The 23,485-nt window shown below is 37.8% G+C and overlaps 1 protein-coding gene across 2 annotated transcripts; it reads right to left on the minus strand.

Annotated features, from left to right (window-relative positions):
• Window positions 1-1,886: 1,886 nt before the first annotated feature.
• On the minus strand, window positions 1,887-21,601 carry hsh2d (hematopoietic SH2 domain containing). 2 transcript variants are annotated; one of them, XM_057842236.1, is made up of 6 exons: window positions 21,394-21,601; window positions 21,001-21,151; window positions 18,778-18,867; window positions 18,514-18,679; window positions 7,718-7,852; window positions 1,887-7,630 (listed from the first exon to the last, which is right to left on the minus strand). In XM_057842236.1, the coding sequence occupies exons 2-6, from the start codon at window positions 21,123-21,125 to the stop codon at window positions 7,325-7,327; spliced, it is 822 nt and encodes a 273-aa protein (XP_057698219.1). In that variant the 5' UTR covers window positions 21,126-21,151; window positions 21,394-21,601; the 3' UTR covers window positions 1,887-7,324. The 2 variants fall into 2 exon arrangements, with proteins under 2 accessions (XP_057698219.1, XP_057698220.1); XM_057842237.1 differs by lacking the exon at window positions 21,394-21,601 and having other exon boundaries at window positions 21,001-21,387.
• Window positions 21,602-23,485: the final 1,884 nt, after the last annotated feature.

Consider the following 23,485-nt stretch of genomic DNA (forward strand, 5'->3'; position numbering starts at 1 on the left):
GTCTGATTTTTTTTTTTTTTTTTTTTAAATATTGGTATATATTTTTTTCTAAACAAAACTTCATCGATATGAACGGTTATTATTATACTGTACTCTAACCTATTACATGACCATATTAGGCCAAAAAGAGGACACATAAATCATCGAATTCAGACCAGAACAACACTATGAAACATCACCCGTCAGAAGAGCATGAGTGCCCGCTAATGGAGAACAAACATTGCCACCTCTGATTGGTATAATGGAGTCATATGATTATTGTTGCGATGTCTCATTGGTGAAACTGAGACGGCCACTGTTGGCAACTCTGGCAAAAATAAATTCAACAAGTAGAAGAAAGACGAAAAATGTAACAACTCTAGTGTAGCCCAAAGTAGTGGAGTACAAGTAGTGATTTCTTCCGTAAACTTCATAATATATTGATGTGATACATTAACTGCGTACACGTCTCCTCGAAGGGGGCCGTCCCACACTCAGCTTCATTTATTAGCAGTCGGTCACATGCAGCGATCTAACGCCGGATTTAGGTTGAAAAAGTACGAAAGCTGTACTGCATACAAACAGGAAGGATTGTCTAAGAAATAATTGTTTGAGGATTCAGGGTAATTATTATATTTTTCGTACCATACATGCATTTTGAAACGTTGTGAAAAAAAATCAGTAGGAGAAATTAGCCGCTACAGCATTGACATCGTACTTCGCCATATTTACGTAAAATAACTGCCAACTGCCCTTTTTCTTTTTTTGCTTTTAACCAAAAATCTAAACTGTTTTACGTCCATATTTATAAAGAATTCAGTGATTGAAGCATTTATTTGCAAGAATTTTCTTCTTTGTTTAGACATGGAGGCGGCTTAAAGACGTGTCGCACATTCGCCATATTTACGTAAAATACATGCTACCTGCACGGTTTCTTTTACTTTCAAGCAAGAATCGAGACTGTTTTACGTCCATATCTAAAAAGAATTCAGGGATTTAAGCATTTATTCACAAGAATTTCAATGTAAAAACCTCATTATTTTGCTGCGGCGGCCATGTTGGATTTTGTATCTCTAGATTTTATTTTAGACATTTCTGCGTCCATATTAAAAAACAATCAGCTTTTACGTGTTTTATTATGTGATATTTCAATCTAATAATGTTTAGTGAAACACCATTAAACACTATTAAAGCATTTATTTACAAAAATTTTCAGCAGAAAAAGCTCTTTGTTTACATATGGCGGCCGCTAATTTGCTTACTGACTAGCATCATAGTTCGCAAAATTTACGTAAAATAAATGCTAATTGCTCGGTTTTTTTTTTTTGCTTTTAACCAAGAATCAAAACAGTTTTACGTCCATATCTATAAAGAATACAGGGATTTAAGCGTTTATTCACGAGAATTTTCAATGGAAAAAGCTCATTGTCTGTGTTTCCACGCAGTCAGCTTTGACTGAGATAGGCCCCCTATGAATCGGCCACGTGTCCCAACAATACATTATGAAGTCTATGGTTTATTAGCAAATCCCCTCAAGTAAAAATAAAAAGTATTCTGTGGTAAAACTACTCTAAGAAGTACATTTTTCTCAAAAAGTTTCTCAAGTAAATGTAACTGAGTAAATGTAACTCATTACTACCCACCTCTGATGTTACCCAGCTCATATTTAGTTCTGGTTATTACCTGTATAGGAACAGCAATTTTAAAAATGTTCATAATGCTAGAAAATTCTTACTTGTCAATAAAAATAATATATAATTGATGTCTTCCTCATCATTTTTTTGCGGCATCGTTTATTGCTGTTAATGTGCGTGTGAATAGTTGTCTTCATATGTGCTATTTAATTAACTGGACATTATCACCATCATGACCAACATTAAAATGGAGTTATTAAAACAACCCATAGGTTTATTCCATAAAAAGTACATTTATTATCATTGTAATGTAAGCCACAGTAACATGATGCACAGTTTAATATTAGCAATGTGCTTAGACTTAGGAAATTAAAAAAAAACAAAAAAAATGCTTTACCGGTATTCAATCATTCAATTACAGTTAATTTGTTTTACACATATATTTTAAATACTTTGTGATTCCTTCACATACTACAAGAGAAGCAGTGTGGATGAATGCATTGGTGGATATAAACAATGTTTTAGTCAGAAGAGGGAAAAGCAGGTAAAGCAACTTGTAAGTTGTTGTAAGACATACAGCATACAAAGGAAAATTGTATAAACTATAAAAGCCAGCCCTCCTTTTTAATGAGAAAGTAAAATGATTGCTTTTTAGCAAGGGCGTAGGTTTGCATAGGGACAGTAGGGACATAACACGACCAACTTTTCAGGATGCTCAATTTGTCCCCACCAACTTTTAAGCCACCTTATTTGCAACATATTGAGTTTAGTTATAGACTATAGGTAATTTAGATTGTCTTCCCATATGTTGTAAGCATGGAATTGACTCTACCCTGATTAGGTGAATTATTTTCATTATGTTCAGACTTACACTTATCCCTTTTCACTTGCTGAATGTGCCAATCCATTTTTTCCCTTCAAACGCACGTTTGATGGCTGATTACTTAAGCCCCCCGCCCCCTCCTCCCGCAACACAGACACACATGGCACACTCACACAACCTCGCTGACAGAAATACAACATGCAGTCTCCTCCACCCCCTTCGAAGAGGAGGGATATTAGAAGGCTTTTTTTTTCCGGCCAGCACAAGCCACTGTAAGTAATGTAAATCAATGCTGTGGAGGAGACACCACAAATTTTGCTACTAAAAGTCCGACCTGCATCTGAGTTAGCATAGCATTAATCTGTGTGAACCTTAAAAATTGCAATATGTGGATTACCGTAATGCAAAGTGTTGGCTTCAGAGTGCAAATCCCAAGAATGGGTCCACTTCAGAGGGATACTGACATGAACAGGTGACATGGAAAAAAAAAAGTGAAATGAAATAGTAGGAACCTAAATAATGGTTTAGTTGATTATTCATGTTCATAGTTATTTGTTTATTTGATTTCGTGGACTAGTTAGTGACGTCACGTTTGACAACGTATTGTATAGACGGAAGCCACGGTGTGAGACGGTCAGTTGGCGCTAGGCAAAAGGAGGAAGCATACAGCCAGAAGTTTTTTGACGTCTCTCTCTCTCTCTCTCTCTCTCTCTCTCTCTCTCTCTCTCTCTCTCTCTCAGTTGTTCCTTTGTCTATGTTTTTGGATGACAACCTGTGGATGACTTTTTGTTGGATTAAACCAATGAACTCAGAACAAGCGGGATGAGACTTTTTCTTGGCCAGTGTCCAGTGGTGCGCGAGGGGGACGGAGCGAGGAGATCACTCAGATTCTTAGGGCTTTATCTTTTGGAAACTACAGAAATCACACAATTTCATGAGAGTACTTTGGATGCCTCAGATATAGATCGGTCCTTGGATATCTCAGATTTTTTGTCATGAATTTTTTCCTAAATCACTTTTATGTTGAATTACTTTAGTTTGAGTGTAGGTGTGCTCCAGTGTCCCCCAGAAGTGGACTCATTCTTGGATAGCTCCCTGTTTTTTTAAATAAAGAGACTTGAAAAAAGGTCATAGACTCCACCATCAGTTGACATGACAGATCCCATAGACATCATGCCACGCATTCCCGTAGGGGGCCGACCCAGGCAGAACGTTGAGTTGGCTTTCACTGTGATAAACTCAAACACGCTGCCTTCCAACGCCAGACTTAGGTGGAAACAGGACGAAGGTTTTACTGCATACATCAGGCAGTAGGGTCTCAAGAGTGATTTGGTCGAGGATTCAAGGTAATTATTATATTAAATAACACCGTGCATGCACTTTGAAATGTGAAAAAAAAAATCAACGAATAAAATTAGTGTTCTGTGGCTTGAAATATTTACGTAAAATGAATGATAATTATTATTTATTTATTTTTGCTTTTAACTAAGCATCTAGACTGTTTTACGTTCATATCTATATAAATTCGGCGATTTAAGCATTTATTTACAAGAATTTTCAACTTAAAAAGCTCTATGTTTTGTGACGGCCGCCATGTTAGATTACACAATACCGTAACCTTTGCTTGAAATATTTATGTAAAATAAACGATAACTGCCCGTTTTTAGCTTTTAACCAAGAATCTATACTGTTTTACATTCATATCTATAGAAATTCCGTGATTTAAGCTTTTATTTACAATAATTTCCAACTGAAAAAGCTCTTTGTTTTGTGACGGCCGCCATGTTGGATTTTGTTTAGGAATTCAGCCTTAATAAGTCGTGATTTTATATAGAAAAATGCAAGTTTTGCTTTTGTTGAGTGAAATTAAGATGATTCTGCATGCTGTTCTCAAGAATTAAGTTTCTGATGTGAAAATTGAGTGATTAGCTGTTGAAAACGTGCATGAAAAAAATTGGAAGTTGCTATTTTGGGCAAAAACTTGTATGATATATTAAATATTGATATTGATCCTGAAAATATAGGTGATTATCTCTCTCCATTTGGTGAATTGTTATGTGCATTTAGCGTAAAATTTGAGAATTTTATATACATTTAAAGTTTTGCTGTACAGTACTTATACAAAAAAATAATCGGGATTTTATTATGGAACGACTTTGAATTTATTGATGTTGCCGCTCATGGAGACCCGTACTGTATATGCATAAGGGAGGTGCCTGTTTTGGTTTTTGAAAATATATCTGATTAAGATTTAACAACAGACCCCCTACGGATGGGCCCCGAGCCCCTTGTCCCGTCAACTGATAGTGAAGTCTATGCAAAGGTTTGAATCCAGCGTTGTATCACGTGAACCAACACAATTAAAAATTAGTATAAGTCAAGACAGATTTATTTTGCTTTGATCATTTCTTCTATCAGTTAATTAGGTTCATATTGGTGAGAAATGTGGCCCTGACCGGTTGAATTATCTGTTTGGTCATATTAATGTCCCGTCCCCAGCAAAAAGTGTACATGCAGGTTATGCTGTTCTCTCGTCCCTACCAATGTTGACACAAAACCTACGCCCTTGCTTTTTAGCGCTTCCCTGAATTTGTAAAGCACTCACTTATCTCATTTAGTATCTATAGTGCCTAGGGGTGTAACGGTACACAAAAATCTCAGTTCGGTACGTACCTCGGTTTTGAGGTCACAGTTCGGTTCATTTTCGGTACAGTAAGAAAACAAAATGCAAAATATAAATGTGCTAGTTGTTTATTACACACCATTTTGCTTTCAACAATAGGAACATTAACCTATACAAAACTAGAATTCTGCTTTAAAAGTAGCGGGTATTTAAAGATAATCCAACCACAATTGGCCTTTCAGACCCCGCGTATTGGTCAGCTTTCTTTCTGAAAGAAAGACGAAAAAATAAGTCCTGTGCTAAAGAGAAAAGCAATCCCAATGAGATTTTAACATGTATTTTACAAATGAAATGCCTCAATGAATCATTTTTTTTCCTTATGAACGGTTTTCAAAAGCTTTATTGGTGGATTTTCTCAAGTTAAAGCGCCACACAGAAATTATTAAATTTAATTGTGTAAGCAGGATCTGTGTATTATTCTTATTATTTAATTACAGGTGTTTTAGCTCATTTCAATTTATTTTATTTAAATTGGCTATTATTTTTTTTTTTTAATGTGTTTATATTTTACAAATGTGATGTAGTATTCATTTATATTGTCTATTTTATGTTGTATAACTTTAGATCCTATGTGAATATTAGTTCCTACTTGTTTTGCTGTGGTAGGAGGGTTTTGTATTGAACACGGGGCCGTGTTGGTTATTATTATCGCAGAGAAGACAGCAGTAAATCAACAAAAACAAGTCAACTGTGCCCCGATCTAACGCTCAAGAGATCTGCTGGACTCAAAAAGTGGGTTACGATTGCATATTAGTTTGAAAATCGACCGGATCCACCGTATTTTTACACGAGTGACTTTTGCCCGATCCTAGCTAACGGTAGTAGTATTGACGCAGGAGGGTCGCATCTCGTGTCAAATAATAAACTCTGCCGTTCTTTTCGCATGCGTCGCATTGAGCCGCTTATGGGACGCGTCTAACATGCGGCTGCACTGCGACTGATGTGCATTGGCTGATTGACTTTAACGCCCGCGTTTCACTGCGTTCTCGCGGCGGACACGTTGTCGCGCCGTTGACGTTTCTGGGTTATACTTTCCTACCATGTTGGTCCTCATTATAGTAGAGAATACAGAGGAAATATAATTTACACAAAGAAATTGTAACCCGATCGACTCACAGCCTCGAAAAGTGAGGGTTACATTACGTCAGAAACTTGTTCGGTACGCCTCCGTTCCAAACTGAGCACCACGTATTGAAACGGTTCAATACAAATACATGTACCATTACACCCTTAATAGTGCCTATCTGGTGATTATAAACACAAAACATGCTTTACTGTATACTATTATTGTGTTACTGAATTCAGATTGACTCAATTCAAATTCGTGCTCGGACGGGGGGTCCCGGTGCCGGGATTGGCGATGGGGCGGTGTAGGGTCGGTCGCCAACGGGCTTACACTCACAAGAGATTCACGCGATTACTGGGTTCTAGATCACAGAGATGATTTGTGTACACTCTACTCCTTTCTATCACTTAGCTTATAGACTCTCCCACCTTCTTCCCCTGATCAACAGGCCTCCCACATGGTGTCAACCAGAAATACATTTAGCTGACGATAGCACCAACATATTGGTAGTTAGTGTAGTTAGGCGTTCAATGTATTTCTTGTTGTTGTTTGTGTTTCTCCTCTTTCTTCTCTTGTGTTCCTTTTCTTTTGTTCCCCCAGTTTGCCGTTTTGTCATAATAAATGAGGTATGTTGAATGATCACAAAGGGAGTATGTCAGACTCTCAATGTGAAACATTAAAACTGTTCAGACTATCCGGACACTTAGACTTCCATTCTCCGTGTCAAACAGCTGAACAGGACAGGTTAAAAAAAAAAAAAAAAAAAAAAAAAAAAAAAAAGAAAAAAGAAAAAAGAAAAAAGAGAGAATACGGAGTAAATATAATCTACACAAAGAAACTGTAACCCGATCGACTCACAGACTCGAAAAGTGAGGGTTACATTACGTCGTTCGGTACGCCTCCGTTCCGAACCGAGCACCACATACCGAAACGGTTCAATACAAATACATGTACCGTTACACCCTTAATAGTGCCTATCTGGTGTTTATAAACACAAAACATGTTTTACTGTATACTATTATTGTGTTACTGAATTCAGACCCATCATTTGGGCTGATTAGCTCATAAAAGTACGGTGAATGCCAGATTGACTTAAATTGGAAAGTCTTAGTGTCCTGTTTTCCGATTGAGCATTCACATTAGATGGGTCCTGATGAGTAACCGGGCGCGAAAGGGGGAGGTGGTCTGTACTCCGGCTGTAGCAAATCACCTTCGTCATTGTAAGCAGAGAGTGCTGCGTCAAACAGCTGCTCCCAACTCATCTGGAGCTCCTCCGTTATAGAAAGCGCGGTCCTCTCCGTGTTTGTGTCAGTTTGGTGGTCAAGGGTAGGCACGGGGGCCACCTCTGTTTTGTTGGTAGTGAGCGAACTCTCAGGATTAGTCTTGAGAGGTTCGACAGGTGGAGTGATGTCAGTGAGGTATCTCTTCCTGGTCTTTGGAACGGGCTTTAGATATGAACAGGAAAAAGTCAGAAATGATTGTATTGAAGCACAACATAAGAGCAAAACAACAAGAGAGTAATATTTTCTTACCACGACTGGGTGTGTTTGGCTGTGGTTTTCATTGTTATTCTGATGATCAAGACTGGGAACTTTTGATATGATGGGAATCTTGTTGGAATTCACAGAACTGTCCTCGCTGGTTTTGATATCGGCAACGGGGGGAGTCTAATTTCAAAGATAACAGAAGAAATCAACACAAGCTTTAACAGAGGGAATGAGATTTTACCACGTAACCGTTGCAGTTCCACCTAGTCTTTATAGTAGACAGTACTGCAGACAGTATAATACTATAAAGCCAGCTCAGGTCACAGACTATGTGTTGTGGTAGTTAGTAAAAGAGGGAAATTGATCTTCAAAACACCTGTTGACGGCAATAAACGTCCAATCATTTCAACTGGCTATTTGGGACAGAACCAGATTGTAAATTCTAATGACAGTGAAAAACAGCTGCAGGCTATTAAAATGGATTGGACATCTATTGCCGTCTAAGGCAGCCGAAGAGATAAACTATGTGAGGTTGCAAGATATTTATATAACAAAACAAAAAATAAATCAATACCGACACTTGTTTGAATTGATCTTTTTTTCTTTTTTAATTAATTTTATTACATTTTAAATAGGGCTGTCAAAATATCGCGTTAACGGGCGGTAATTGTTTTTTAAAAAATTAATCACGTTAAAATATTATAATAATATTAACGCACATGCCCCGTTCAAACAGATTAAAATGACAGCACAGTGTCATGTCCACTTTTTACTTGTGTTTTTTTTTTTTTTTTTGTCGCCCTCTGCTGGCGCTCGTGTACGACTGATTTTATGGGTTTAAGCACCATGAGCATTGTGTAATTATTGACATCAACAATGGCGAGCTACTAGTTTATTTTTTGATTGAAAATGTTACAAATTTTATTAAAACGAAAACATTAAGAGGTGTTTTCATTAGATCGATCGGGTCCAACCACGTCATTTTCAAAGTATCAAAATCAGCAAAAAAATATCGACCATGCCTTTTTTTTAATATTAATATATTATTTAATTAAATCGTTTTCTAATTGTATTTAACGTTACAGACATAATATGTTACACTCATCCAGAATCTTTAGTTTAGGCTTGAGGTAGGGTAATCAAATTTATCCCTATAAAGGCGGTAATAAGTTTTTTCGACCCACTCATGCATTGTCGCGCTCAATCTATAATGGCGCCATTTTACCTATATAGAGAGATAAAAGGCAGCATAAAATAAGTAGAGTGATTTTGGCTGCCTTTGGAGGCTTATTTTAATTGGCTAAAACCTTACAATTCCTCTCCCTATGATTAGAAATATCATGGGAAGCAATGTGGGGAAGCAAGATTGCATTTGATCTTTTTCTTAACACCTTTTTTTATTTCCCAACGCAGAGAAGATATATCAATTGGTAGCACTACGCACAGTCATGGTTCCACTTCCCATCATGGTTCCACTTCCCATCATCCATTGGGGCATGACTGCAGTATCATTTACTGAAAGCTCAACAAATACACTAGATGGCAATATTTAGTCACAATATACAAAGTCAGAAGTCTTTCTATCCGTGGATCCCTCTCACAGAAAGAATGTTAATAATGTAAATGCCATCTTGAGGACTTATTGTCATAATAAACAAATACAGTACTTATGTACTGTATGTTAAATGTATATATTCGTCCGAGTTTTATTCATTTTTTTCTTAATGCCTTGCCAAAATGTATATGATCGGGAAAAATTATCGGGAATGATTGGAATCGAATCGGGAGCAAAAAAAAGCAATCGGATCGGGAAATATCGAGATTGGCAGATACTCAAACTAAAACGATCGGGATCAGATCGGGAGCAAAAAAAAACATGATCGGAACAACCCTAGTAGTTAGTAAAAGAGGGAAATAGATCTTGAAAACACCTGTTGACGGTAATAGACGTCCAATCATTTCAACTGGGACCGAACCAGATTGTAAATTCTAATGACAGTGAAAAACAGCTGCAGGCTGTTAAAATGGATTGGACATCTATTGCCGTCTATGGCAGCCAGAAAGTTAAACTATGTGAGGTTGAAGGATATTTATAAAACAAAACTAAAAAAATAAATCAATACAAACACTTGTTTGAATTAATCTTTTTTTCTTTTTTAATTAATTTTATTACATTTTAAATAGGGCTGTCAAAATTATCGCGTTAACGGGCGGTCATTAATTTTTTAAATTAATCACGTTAAAATATTTGACGCAATTAACGCACATGCCCCACTCAAACAGATTAAAATGACAGCACAGTGTCATGTCCACTTGTTACTTGTGTTTTTTGGGTTTTTTGTCGCCCTCTGCTGGCGCTTGTGTGCGACTTGGCCTAATTTGCATGCATTTGATGTTGCCTTTATATTTCAAAGAAAAAAATGTTTACAATGGCTAAATTGGGTCCATTTTTTCAGGACACCTTGAACTTCATGTCAAATCTGTTGTTTTCTTCACTGACCAATTATAATCCACATTTTGGACCCAAAAAGACAAAATCATCCCAAAATCTTTTTTCAAAATTTGTAATGTTGATGTCCCATTGACAACCAAACATGCTCAACCAACCGTTTTGAAGCTTGATAATATTTATTCAACTTGTTAGGGTAAACATTCAATAGAAAAAAATAAGATTGAATAGTTTTATGTTTGACAATTCAACACAAACCGCAGGTATGGTCATAGGCGTTTTTGGCCTTTACACATACTATGGTCAAAACAGGTTATATACAGTGCAAAATAGTGAGAAAAAAGATTACATATTTCATCTAACACACAAAGGGTTTGGAGGATATCTCTTTGTGAAGTTCGGTGTTGTACCCATCACCTTATCAAAAGTATATACGTACATGCAATCACGCTTCTTGAACACACATCTACATAAAATTGAAAAGATTATAGAGAAGAAAAAATATATATAACATAGAAAAAAAGTATTTTAAAAAATATTGACAAGTAGTTCAGTTCAAGTCAAATTTTTCAGGCATGCGACCCAATAAAGTTTTTTTGTTTGTTTTTTTTTGCGCACACTCAATAAAGCTTCTTCTTGATCGGGTCACGGAGCTGCGTCACACACAATGTCACACAGCCTACTCTTTCGCCGCTTGCGCGCTGCTGTCACTTCTACTCGCCGAGACGGCGACTCATCCAAAGAAAACAACGACAAATACGGCTCATCTTCTTCCTTGAATTAATGAAATAATGCATTAGCTTGCGCTAAATGTAGTTTTAGATTTATTCTGCGCGTTTCAAAGTCGCTCAAACCAACCGGCTGTTGTTTGCTTCGCTCCTCGCTCGGACATTTATTAGAAATGAATCATTCGGTTCGTCCTTCTTGACATCACAACGGCTGTTGGGATATGTAGTCTTTTGTCCTGCTTTCGGTTTTGAAAAAGGACAAGAAATGATGGAAATATGGAGATAGATACATGGTTCATGCAGCGTTTTAATGCATATTTATGAGTGCAATCAAAATATAAAATTCAAATGTCATTATCTCCCGTTTTTCTTGGTCGATTGACTTCAAATAAAAACTGGTGTGGACATTAACTTCCGCACTTTCAAATGAGACCAACCAGCAGCACGTGGGTGACGTAATTATAGCGTGACGAAGCTTCAAAGACGATATGCGTAAACGCGTCGCTGCCGACACGTTCGGTGTTAAAGTGATCCTCTAGTTTTAAGACAAGTAATTCTTAAAAGATACATCTTAGTATGAGTTATAATAATTTGACATTAAATCCCTCTTAATGTTTTCGTTTTAATAAAATTTGTAAAATTATTTTAACTGATTGTTCGCCGTGGTTGTTGACGTCACAGTGCTGTGACGTCACAAATCCCGCTGCCAGACTTCAGCGTGTCATTCATTAGCAACATCTCGTCAGTTCGTCCCTTCCAATTTGAACCAGAGCGGAAAAGTGAAGAGCAGGACAGCACTGTCAGTCGTTCACAAGACGAGCAGCAAAGGCGAAATGCAGAGAAAGAAATACCTGATGAGGCAAGAGTTGGGCTAAACTTCTGGTGTACTTGCGGCAAGTGCATCTCGATGACAACGGAGCGAGAGAGCGTATGTTGTCTAGAACTCAGGTTTTTGTCAGCAGATCTTCAAGGTGAGTTATTGCGTCATCAAACTCATTCCAATATAATTGTGTAGATTGTTAGCATCCAGAGCTGTCGTATGCTTTACATACAGTACAGGCCAAAACACATTGGCATTCGTGCCTTTTTATTTTCTTGACCATTGACATTATAAACTCTCACTGAAGGCAATAAAACTATGAATGTGTGGCGAGCTAGGGAAGGATGCGGAGTATCAAACCACGGAGCTAATCCGCGTTGTTTTATTGACATTTAGGCTGCAAGAAATAGCAATGTCTGTCTGGCATGCGACCCGCGGAAGGTAACAGTTATTTCCAGCTGTTCCCTTCACAAAGTACCCCCCCCCCCACCACCACCACACAACGTGCCAACATAATTTCCGCCGGTGAATTCTGCTATAACTTGCTACAAATGCACACGTGTGTATTGTGTACTTAGAAAAAAGGTGAAATAACTAAAAACGTGTGATATTCTAGTATCTTCAAAGTAGCCACCCTTTTCTCTGATTACTGTTTGGCACTCTTGCCATTCTCGCGATGAGCTTTCAGAGGGAGTCCCCTAAAATGGATTTTGACTTCACATGTATGCCATTCCGGCGATGAGAATTTATTGCTTTATCAATGGGGTTGGGACATTTGTGTTGCATTGAATGAATTGCATTGGACGTGCTTTGATCAGTTTGAGTGGTAGCATCACTCATATTAGCTGAATACTGAACACACACTGCCTGATGAACTGACAGTAGAGGTGAATTATTAGCTTCCTCTGTGACTAGCGGTACGCCCAAAGGTTCGCCTCCCGCTGTAGCGACAGGAGCGGCTTGGGTGCTTAAGAGGGCGGCCAGAGTGTCTCGTCCGTCTCGCTTCATTGCGCGCCTTTCACTCGATATCCGAGCAGGCTGAGGCTTCTTGTGTGGGAAAATAGTTGGAACAGCATTTGGTTTTAGTCTGCGCTTATATCTAGCCGCTCCGGTGAGATCTTTCATTAGTTGTCATCTACTAAAATCCTCAAACGCGGTAGGAGAAAAATGGCGACAACAAAGCCTTGGTTGTTTGGGAAGATTTGCTTGTCTACAGGCATTTTCCCAAACCTTTCTCCTCTTCTTGTCAACAGGAAATTTGTGGAGACTCGCATCACTCTCCTTGTTTCCATTTGACTCGAAATTGCATCCATAAGCAGCACATCGTGGCATTTTACTTCGCGAGTTAAGCCAGTAATACACAGTTGTTGTACACACGCTACACGATTGGAAAAATATCATCTACGTCATCACCCCCGCGCCCGCAGAACATGGCGCCAACTATCGGTCAAAATATGCACTAAATATTATAAAATATTTCCATTGATTTAACATTTTATGTGTTTCTAACGACATATTTTAATACAAGAGAACAATTGTGATTTATTAGAGCCTACATGTCTTTAAAATCGAGGATCACTTTAAAGGGTTAAGCACCATGAGCATTGTGTAATTATTGACATCAACAATGGCGAGCTACTAGTTTATTTTTTGATTGAAAATTTTACAAATTTTATTAAAACGAAAACATTAAGAGGGATTTTAATATAAAATTTCTATAACTTGTACTAACATTTATCTTTTTAGAACTACAAGTCTTTCTATCCATGGATCACTTTAACAGAATGTTAATGTTAATGCCATCTTGTTGAGTTATTATTATAATATACAAATACAGTACTTACGTACAGTATGTTGAATGTATATATCCGTCTTGTGTCTTATCTTTCCAGTCCAACCATAATTTACAGAAAAATATGGCATATTTTATAGATGGTTTGAATTGCGATTAATTACGATTAATTAATTTTTAAGCTGTGATTAACTTGATTAAAAATTTTAATCGTTTGACTGCCCTAATTTTAAATCGTTTATCCTTTTTGTTACTGATATATATATATTTTTTGTAATCAGCTGTTTTTTATTTTTAGTCTCATTTATTTCTGTTATTCCTACCTATTGCACATTGCAAAAACGTGCAGGCAACACTAATACTACAATTGGATGACAAATGGAGGCCGCAACTTTGAAACCCCTGTCCTATATCAATGTAATAACATAGTTTGTGCACGAAAGGGACAAATAATGTAACAATTCCCTGGATATGCCTGGAGCATACAAAAGAAAACACATTTCCGTAGCCGCACCTTAACCTGATTCCACAACAAAATGTAATACCGTTCCCTCATCCATTAATATGTCAATTAAATAGAGGGAAATTCCCGCATGAATAAAGAATGAACATATGAAGATGTTGAATTTTTGTTTCTTTGATGTCGTCAGGAAAATTCATGTCATCTAAGACGTGATATACGGTGTGCCAGAGTATACAGTATCACCAGTGGCAGACTTGGCAATTTTGGGGCCTAAGGCGAACATATCCAGGGGCCCTCTTCATGGGTCAGGGGTTAAAAAGGTGAGAAGGGTGTGGAGGAAATATGTTCCGGTACACAAGGGCTGTCCTAAACGACAAATTTTCTCCTGATTAGTCAGCCGACTAGTTTTACGATTAGTCAACTAATCTAATAATTTTCTTTCTTTTTTTTCTTTTTTTAATTAGTCTAATTTAGCAATGAATTTTTTATTGACGCTTATTAATTCACAAAACTGTTTTGGAACACTCAAATTCTTTATTAAAGTACAAATAATCATGTAAATAACAATAATTAATCACAAATAAACAATGAGGTTAAATGCTGATAGCATTTACTAGTGCAAAAGAATGGAAAGTAAACAGATTCAGAACACTGACTTTGCCTTTCCAACATTATTCAAAACAAATCTTAAAAAAAAATTCTTGCATTATTATTATAGTATACTACTATATATAATAGTAGTATAATAATTATAATAATTATTTATTGCCAATCATATATTTCATAAAGAGTGTCATTTGAAAGCTATTCTTAGTGTAGAATCTGTATTCTGTAGTATTTATTCAACATATTATAATTTTAATTCTGAAGTATGTGGGATTAACTCCAGAAATCGTTATTTATATGACGAACACGACATGCTTTTATTTTGAAATGTTCACCGGAGGTACGTTCACTAAAACGCTAACCGAAAGCTTTACACTCCGTAAAAAAACATTCTTCGTCATTGCTTGTGGTGTCACTAATAGATTTAATTTTTTTTTCGTTAGCAAATGCTGTTAACCAGCTCTTGAGTGCTATTGTACGACTGATTGGAACTGTACTGCATTGTTTCGCCACAGGGTGTGCTGTCGTGTATTTTGTGTTCGGTGTGAAGAAGAAGAACAAAGTTAAAAGAAGCAAAAGCGGCCTGTTCTCAACTTCTCCCTCACTGCACTTTGGCTCTCATGGAAAGCACGTTCGCTTATGTCTTCGAAATAAACGATAGCCGACGTGCAAAGTAGCAAGTGAGCTGTAAAAATAGCGAGCTTAGTGGCGTGAAAAATGCGGGCGAGCTAAGTGAAGCTAACAAACAGCTAAGCGGAGCTAAGCGATGCTAAACGGAGCTAAGCAAAGCTAAACGGCGCTAAATAACGCTAAACGGCGCTAAATAAAGCTAAGCGATTGATAGTGCGTGTGTGTGGGGGAGAGATAATATAAATGCAACATTCAAATGGCTTTCTTTTTTATTTTGTTATTTGTTTGTTTGGTATGCTGACATAATTATACATGACGAATAGTTGGGGGGGGGGGGGGGGCTGGCTCCGGTGGCCCAAGCCCTTGCTCGTTGGGGCAAGGGCAGCTGGTTAGGGGGGCCCTACTGGTTGGGGGCCTAAGGCGATCGCCTACTTTGCCTGAATAGTAGATCTGCAATGCGTATCACAAAAGTGAGTACACCCCTCGCATTTCTGGAGTTATTTAAGTATATCTTTTCATGAGACAACAAAAAAACGTACATCCCTAAATGTCCAAATTGAGTACTACTTGTCATTTTCCCTCCAAAATGTCATGTGACTCGTTACAGAAGTGCTGTCAGCATTGCTGCAGAGATTGAAGAGATGGGGGGTCAGCCTGTTAGTAGTCAGACCATAGGCCACACTCTACATCAAATTGGTGTGCATGGCTGTCTCCCCAGGAGGAGGCCTCTTCTGAAGACGGTACACAAGAGAGCCCGCCCGTCTCATCAGACCATAGGACATGGTTCCAGTAATCCATGTGCTTTGTTGACATGTCATCAGCAAACTATTTGCGGGCTTTCTTGTGTACCGTCTTCAGAAGAGGCTTCCTCCTGGGTTGACAGCCATGCACACCAATTTGATGTAGAATGCGGCATATGGTCTGAGCACTAACAGGCAGACCCCCCACCTCTTCAATCTCTGCAGAAATGCTGACAGCACTCCTGTAACGAGTCACATGATATTTTGGAGGGAAAATGACAAGCAGTACTCAATTTGTATATTTAGGGATGTACATTTTTTCAAAGGGGTGTACTCACTTTTGTTGCCAGGGGTTTAGATATTAATGGCTATATTTTGAGTTATTTTGAGGTGAAAATAAATCAACTCTATTATATAAGCTGCATGCAGACTACTTTTCATTGTGTGAAAGTGTCATTTTGAAAGTGTTGTCCCATGAAAAGATATACTTAAATATCTGCAGAAATGCGAGGGGTGTACTTACTTTTGTGATACACTGTATGAGGCGATTGGTCTAAGACTGCAAGGGAAGAGCTTCCCTTAAAATGTCAAAAGGTTCAAATGTATACTGTTGTCTGTACAGTACATGTCATTGATTAAATATGCACTAAAATGCCCTCAACTATTGTTGAGAATTAGCTTCTTATCACTGGTTACAATTTCTTTCATTTGCGAAGCTTCACAGTCCTTTGAACAGTGTGGACGGCTGAATCCCTTTTTGATTGACAGCAAAATGAGCAAATCAGTGATCTTGTCGTAATAACATCCGCGGGAGGCATTTTTCAATTTTCTTTCAGTTGTTCTGAGTTGAACCTGAGACTTTCACAATCGTCACAGCGACACTTGCTTTGTTAAAAACGACTAGGAAAAAATTGAGCTTCCATTTCTTGTGGTTTTTTTTGTAGCTATTTGAGTTTGGAGACTTGATGTCTGGCACTCTAGTTTCTTTCCTTACTGAGCAGCGGGTGCAGCTGAGTCCCACTACCATCATGAAGCACACACTTTGAGCTTGCCTTCATTGAAAGACCAGAATACACCACTGGTATGTAAATACGTTATCTATTAGGGATGTGATAATATTCACGGTATTGTTATATCAAGATAATAAAAGTGCCTTAATATTGTCGTGTCCTAACTTGGTATAAAAGCTGAGATGATCTTACAGCAACACTACGTAAGTTTTCAGTTTGGTCGAGTTTAGCGACGCCAGTGGACATAAGCGGTAGTGTTTTGCCTTATGAGAGACTGCATTTCCCATGAGGACCAGCACACACCCGCACAGTGTCATAAAATAATCAATCAATCAAAAATCAATCTCCTGGTTGCCTCAGATGGATTAAACGACATTTCTGTTTCGAGTGGCTGTGTGAAGGATGAATAGTAACAAGGTAATGAATCCAGTTGTAGCTAAAGAATAGCATATGACAGTTAGCAACCGTGTGGCTTAGTGTGGCAGGGTTCCTGCCACCTTCCTCAAAGTTAATTAGTGCTGGTGAAAGTGATACAGACCCCCACAGGATATAAAAGAGGTGTCATTCAACTAGTTGTTAGTCGACATATCACAAGTGTTATGAAAATATTTTATAACAGTTTAAAAGTTACCTAGTGTTGCTTTAAAATTCACTTGCTAAGCAGTGTTGCGACAATCTTCTGCCAAAGAAATAACAGTGTTTCGGCGGTATATGAATTTAGAAATTAGATTTTGCGTAATATATGATCTTAAGATATCATACTCACATAAACCAGTGGAAAACACAGAAAAGAAGAAGGACTCAGCAAAAAAAAAAAAAAAAAGAGTACCCATCTACATTTCTCATACCGTGAGCCGTTTCCCACGATATCATAACAATTACCGTATTGGCCCGAATATAAGACGGCCCTGATTATAATACGACCCCTCTTTTTCGAGACTCAAGTTTGAAAAAAAGACTTTTTGAACACCAAATTAATTTTTCTACAGAAAATAATTACAGTACATCCGAAACAAATGATTATAACAATATATTTGAGAGAAAAAGCATGTTATTTTGCCTCATTCAAATCTTAATATCGGAACATTTAATTATGTAAACTAAAGTGCAATCACATTCGTAAATGATTGGCTTCTGGTTTTTGAAATGTAAATAAACCAGTCTATTGTGCTAAAACAACAAAATTGCAATAACTGCATTAACCATCAAAGTGAAGTCTAACTGTAACTGTAGTCTTGAAACAAATCTGAATAAGGAAAAACATTGCAATAAAATATTGCAAACTGGTTGAACGAGAGTATCTGAAATCTATCATGACAGAACATCGCTTCAATGATATCTGGCGCCATCTAGCGTCGTGAATGGGGAGAGTAGCTGAGATCTGTCATGACAGAACATCGCTTCAATGATATCTGGCGCCATCTAGCGTCGTGAATGGGTATAATGTCGAGACCGCGAATATAAGACGACCCCCTCTTTTTCAGTCTTATTTCAATGCAAAAAACACATATTCGGGCCAATACGGTATGTTACCCATAGATAAATACTGCGAACTATCTAACTATGAGATTCCGATATTAAGGGACTGTTCAGGCATCCTCACCTGTCCACAAGAGAGGGTCAGCAACTCGTTGTGGGTCGAGATGGGGACATTTCGGTGAAAGTCCACCAGTTGTTGAAGACTGGGATGACGCCCTTTCTCGCCCACGATGGCGCAAGAGCCGTCCTCCTTGGTGTCGATCATGAAATGTCGGAAGTGGTCCTTGACACTGGGGTATGAAGAGAAAACAAAAGACAATGGGATTAGAAAACATTTAAACAGCTATAAAATGTGATCATCGGACTTCATTTCAAAGCAAAAGCTCACCGATATGAGAGAGTGTAGCCAACTCGACTTTCACTGACTCTGATGAGGAAGGAGCCTGAAGGCTTGGACATGAGAAGTTCTTCTGCAGACCTGCATATAATCACACAGAGGAGCCTTTTACTAGGAAATGTGATCTGGCTAATTCATTGACTTAAAACTGAGATCCATTATGCTAAAGCAAAAAAATGCACTGTAATTTTTGGACGATATGGCGCACCTGATTATAAGCCGCCACCCACCAAATTTGACACGAAAACGGTATTGTTTATAGATAAGCCGTTCAGGACTATAAGCTGCAGCTGTCCTCACTGTATTATGGGATATTTACACCAAAAGATATTAATTGGCAACACTTTATTTGACTGCGGCATCATAAGACTGTCATAAGACCAAATGAACCACCAAGAAGCTTTGAACCAAATGGCTGCAAAGCTTCTTCATTGCTTAAAGAAGCTCATATTTGGCCATCACTGCTCCCTTGGGGGAGAAAGTCAACCTCAGCTGCCGCTTGCTGTCAACACTGTTGTCGTCCAACATGCCTCCTAGCATGCATTGCAGCACTACAGACGTAAATAACAATCAAATTTCATGTTCTGTGCTAATTATTTCTTCAGTTACACATCCAGTTGTTTCATTAATCATTAGCTCTGGTATTCTTTAACACTTTATTTGACAGTGGCGCCATAGAACTGTTAGACCATCATAGATATAAAAGATCCGAGCTGGACATAAATGGAGTTAGTAACTTAATTTGCCAGATGATACGTAATGACATCTGTCATAAGCATTCAGTAATGCCCATGATAGTGTCATGTCACAATTATGACGGTGTTATAGCAGTGTTATGACGCTGCTGTCAAATAAAGTAGGGCTGCAGCTATCGAATATTTTAGTTGTCGATTAATCAATTGACTAGCTAGTTCGAATAATCAAGTAATCGGATAAGGAACATGAAAAATTAAAATACCTGAGCTGAGTCTCAAACGGTATTTTTTTTTTTAAATGATGATCTATGTACAACAAAAGAACAATTGGCTAACTTACATAGAAAAAGTCCACTAGCTTAAATGCTATAAAATGCTAAAGTTTTACAATACTCTTAACAAATGGTTCGGACACATATTCTCACAAAAAACAGCTAAATATACCTATAAACTAAATTCTGAATGCATTAAAAAAACATCAGCTCAAACAAAAACTTAGCTTACGTTGGTCTTAACAGGGAGCAGATGGCCATGTGAAAAGAGGCAGACCAGAGGGCAGTGTATCCACCCTAATTAAAAAACTAAATGCAAACACTTTCAAAATAAACCATTACAATGCCGCTTTAATTAAACGAATACTCGAAGCAAAAAAATTTAATTTGAATATTTTTTTCTAATCGAATACTCTAGTTAATCGATTAATCGTTGCAGCACTAAAATAAAGTGTTTCTTATTAACCCAAATAAATTAAAAAATAAGCTGCACTGAACTATAAACCGCAGGTTTCAAAATAAGGGAAAAAAAGTAGCGGCTTACAGTCCAAAAATTACAGTAAATATCTCCAAAGCGCATACCTGCGAGCTAAGTTTTGAGAACCATTAAACATGAAGTTTATGAGGAAAAAGTAACTCACGACACGCTAATATCAAGATTATTTTCATGAATGTAAATGAACAAAATGATGATATATTGATAAAACATTTTCATTATTATTATAACATTGACATTTTTAAAAATCTAAATAAAAAAAGCACACACTCCCTGTATTTTATGCAAAATGCAAAATGTGTGTAAATACTGCAGTATTTACACACATTTGCATTTAAGGGTTGGCTATTCAAAATGAACGAATACAATTTCAAGCAATTATATCTCATGTGAGTTATGTAAGCTAATTTTACTATACACCCCAAAGCATTAATAACTAAAACTAAAACATAAACTAATAAAAAAATAAGCTAAAACTATAATTTCAACAACAACACAGTCAATAAAAAGTAGCAAATTCACAAGAAAAACTAATCAAAACGGAATTTCAGGGGGAAAAAAAGTCAACACTAAACAAAATGAAAGTATGATAAAAATTCCCAAACTATTATAACTTTGGTTCACATGAGGTAGGCTCAACAGCAATTCCCTACCAGTCAGACTAGAAAGGCCTGATTAGTGCTGAACAAAATCTACAAGGTCTCATGTGAAGTGTACACAGAAACATAGTTTAGCACTGTCAGTGACTTACTTCCTGCTAATTTTCCAGTGAAACCATTCCGGGACGACTCCATTTTGTTTCCAGGTGGGTTGAGAATGGGAAACTCCAATGAAGGTATTATTCCGCGGTTGGGTCAGCTGACTCAGCTCGGTCATAATGGAAAAGTATTCACTTAACGTAGCTGTGAAATTTCAGAGAAAAATGAACAATCTTCTTCATTTGACATAAGAAAAGCAAAACTTCAAATTAAAAAAAAAAAACAAAAACAAAAACATACACCACAAAGAGCTTTAAAGCTATTTCAACCTAAAACAGATCATCCAACTTTTTCATGAATTACAACTAAATTTATAAATCCTAAAAATTCACTAATAAACTTTATATGATCAGAAGAGATTTGTCCAGGTAAGCAAAGCAACTCACCCTCTCTGATAAGAGTCTTCTGGAAATGCCAGCCAGACTCGTGCACCTTAACAAACCTGTCCTGCAGTGGGCGGAGTCAGAATACATCATGCAGAACAACAAGGTTAAGATTACACATTTTGGAAAAACAGCATGTCATGCTGTCAGTAAGAGGAGAGAGAAGTTATGAAACATTGATAAAAAACAACTGTGTTCAGGACAACAACAAAAAAAAAAATCATAATTATACCTACCAAGGGCGTAGTTTTGGTCTCAACATTGGTGGGGGGCGTAGTTTTGGTCTCAACATTGGTGGGGACCAAATAACAGTCATCTGACCAAAGCACACGGTCCCAGTTGAAGCCCCAAGATTGACCTTTTTGGCAACAAACACTCTGAGTGGGTCTGGCGTGCCACGAAAGATGCGAATGCTGAAAAGCACCTCATACCCACTGTGAAGTATGGGGGTGGGTCAGTGATGCTGTGGGGCTGTTTCGCTTCCAAAGGCCCCGGGAACCTTGTTAGGGTGCATGGCATCACGAATGCTTTGAAATACCACGAAATTTTAAATCAAAATCTGTTGCCCTCTGCCCGAAAGCTGAAGATGGGTCGTCACTGGGTCTTTCAGCAAGACAATGACCCTAAATATATGGCCAAATCTACACAGAAATGGTTCACCGGACACAAAATCAAGCTCCTCCCATGGCCATCTCAGTCCCCAGACCTTGTTTTGTTGGCAAAAGGGGGTTGTACAAAGTATTAACACCATGGGTGCTAATAATTGTGACACACATTATTTGATGTCAAATAATTTTTTCTTTATGTGGGATTTTTTCCCCACTGAATGAATGCACTTGTATTGAAGGTTGGATTTTTCTCTTTTTTTCCATTAAGGTCCCATATTATTTGAATTAAAAAAAAAAATATTAGAAGCTAAAAAACATATCTTTTTCAGGGGTGCCAATAATTATGGAGGGCACTGTACCTTGAAACCGGTAATCAGCACATGTCTCGTTACATCTAGGAGTAAAAAGGCCTAAGAACACCATGCCAGCTATGAAGCATAGAGGTGGCAGCATCATGTTGTGGTGCTTGCTACATCAGGAACTGATGAATGGACAACATAAAATAGACGCCATCATCAAGAAAGAACATTACATGCGCCCCTTTCACAAACATCCCAGTAAATTCCTGTGTAAGGTAACGTGGGATTTTCTCGCGTCATTGCTTTCACACATGGAGATATATCCCGGGAATAACGCGGGTTGGACCATTTTACAGACTTGTCCCGTGTTGCCCACTGGCACTCTTTCTGCGGGGGGGTTGTCTTATTGCCTCGCTGCCTACTGCTTAACTTACATTATTGATCCCCGTCGACCAACTGTCACGGACCAATTGTGTTATTTCCCGTTTTCCGCGATTGCGTGTATTTTTATTTGTATTTAATAAACCCTTGAACACTTCCCTCCATTGTTTTCTGCTTTGAGGTACAACTTGTTTCCGCAGTTGCGGACCTTAACATTGGCAACTAAATAAACTGCACATTTCCAAAGATGGACGATGGACTCTTTTCCTTGGCTCTACGATCCAGTAGCAATTTAATTTCGTTATGCTTTCAGTTTAATTCAGCTATTTCCAGCTTGATATGTTGATAATAGCATGTTTGTTTACCGCTTTTCGTCTCACTGCGAAGAAAGAGGAAGTGATGATCGGTCCGCCATGATATTTGCGTCATCAGCCATCGTGCTGTGACCAGGGAATTTAACTTGCTTTCACATACGCCTTGTCCCAGGACATTATACTAAGATGCGACCCGTTAAATGTTCACGTAATCTCCGTGTCAGTCGACCTGGGAAATTGCTTTCACATACAAGGCCAGCCCGTTTAAATCCTGGCATTTAAACGGTGTTCAAGTGTGTGTGAAAGGTTTTATGGAGAAACATTAACTAATTTGCTCCCAAAAACGTATAAATACGTTCTATTTTTAAGTGTTTCAGTGTCCCAAAAACGTATTTATAAGTCTTTTCCGTTTTTTTCACAAGAGATATCTCTAAGTTCTGATGCACCTTTACTCCAAAGCACAATGCTGAAAAGCCATTTTAAAGCAATAAAA

This window comes from Corythoichthys intestinalis, chromosome 7, assembly GCF_030265065.1.
Source record: "Corythoichthys intestinalis isolate RoL2023-P3 chromosome 7, ASM3026506v1, whole genome shotgun sequence".
In the NCBI taxonomy this organism is placed as follows: Eukaryota; Metazoa; Chordata; class Actinopteri; order Syngnathiformes; family Syngnathidae; genus Corythoichthys; species Corythoichthys intestinalis.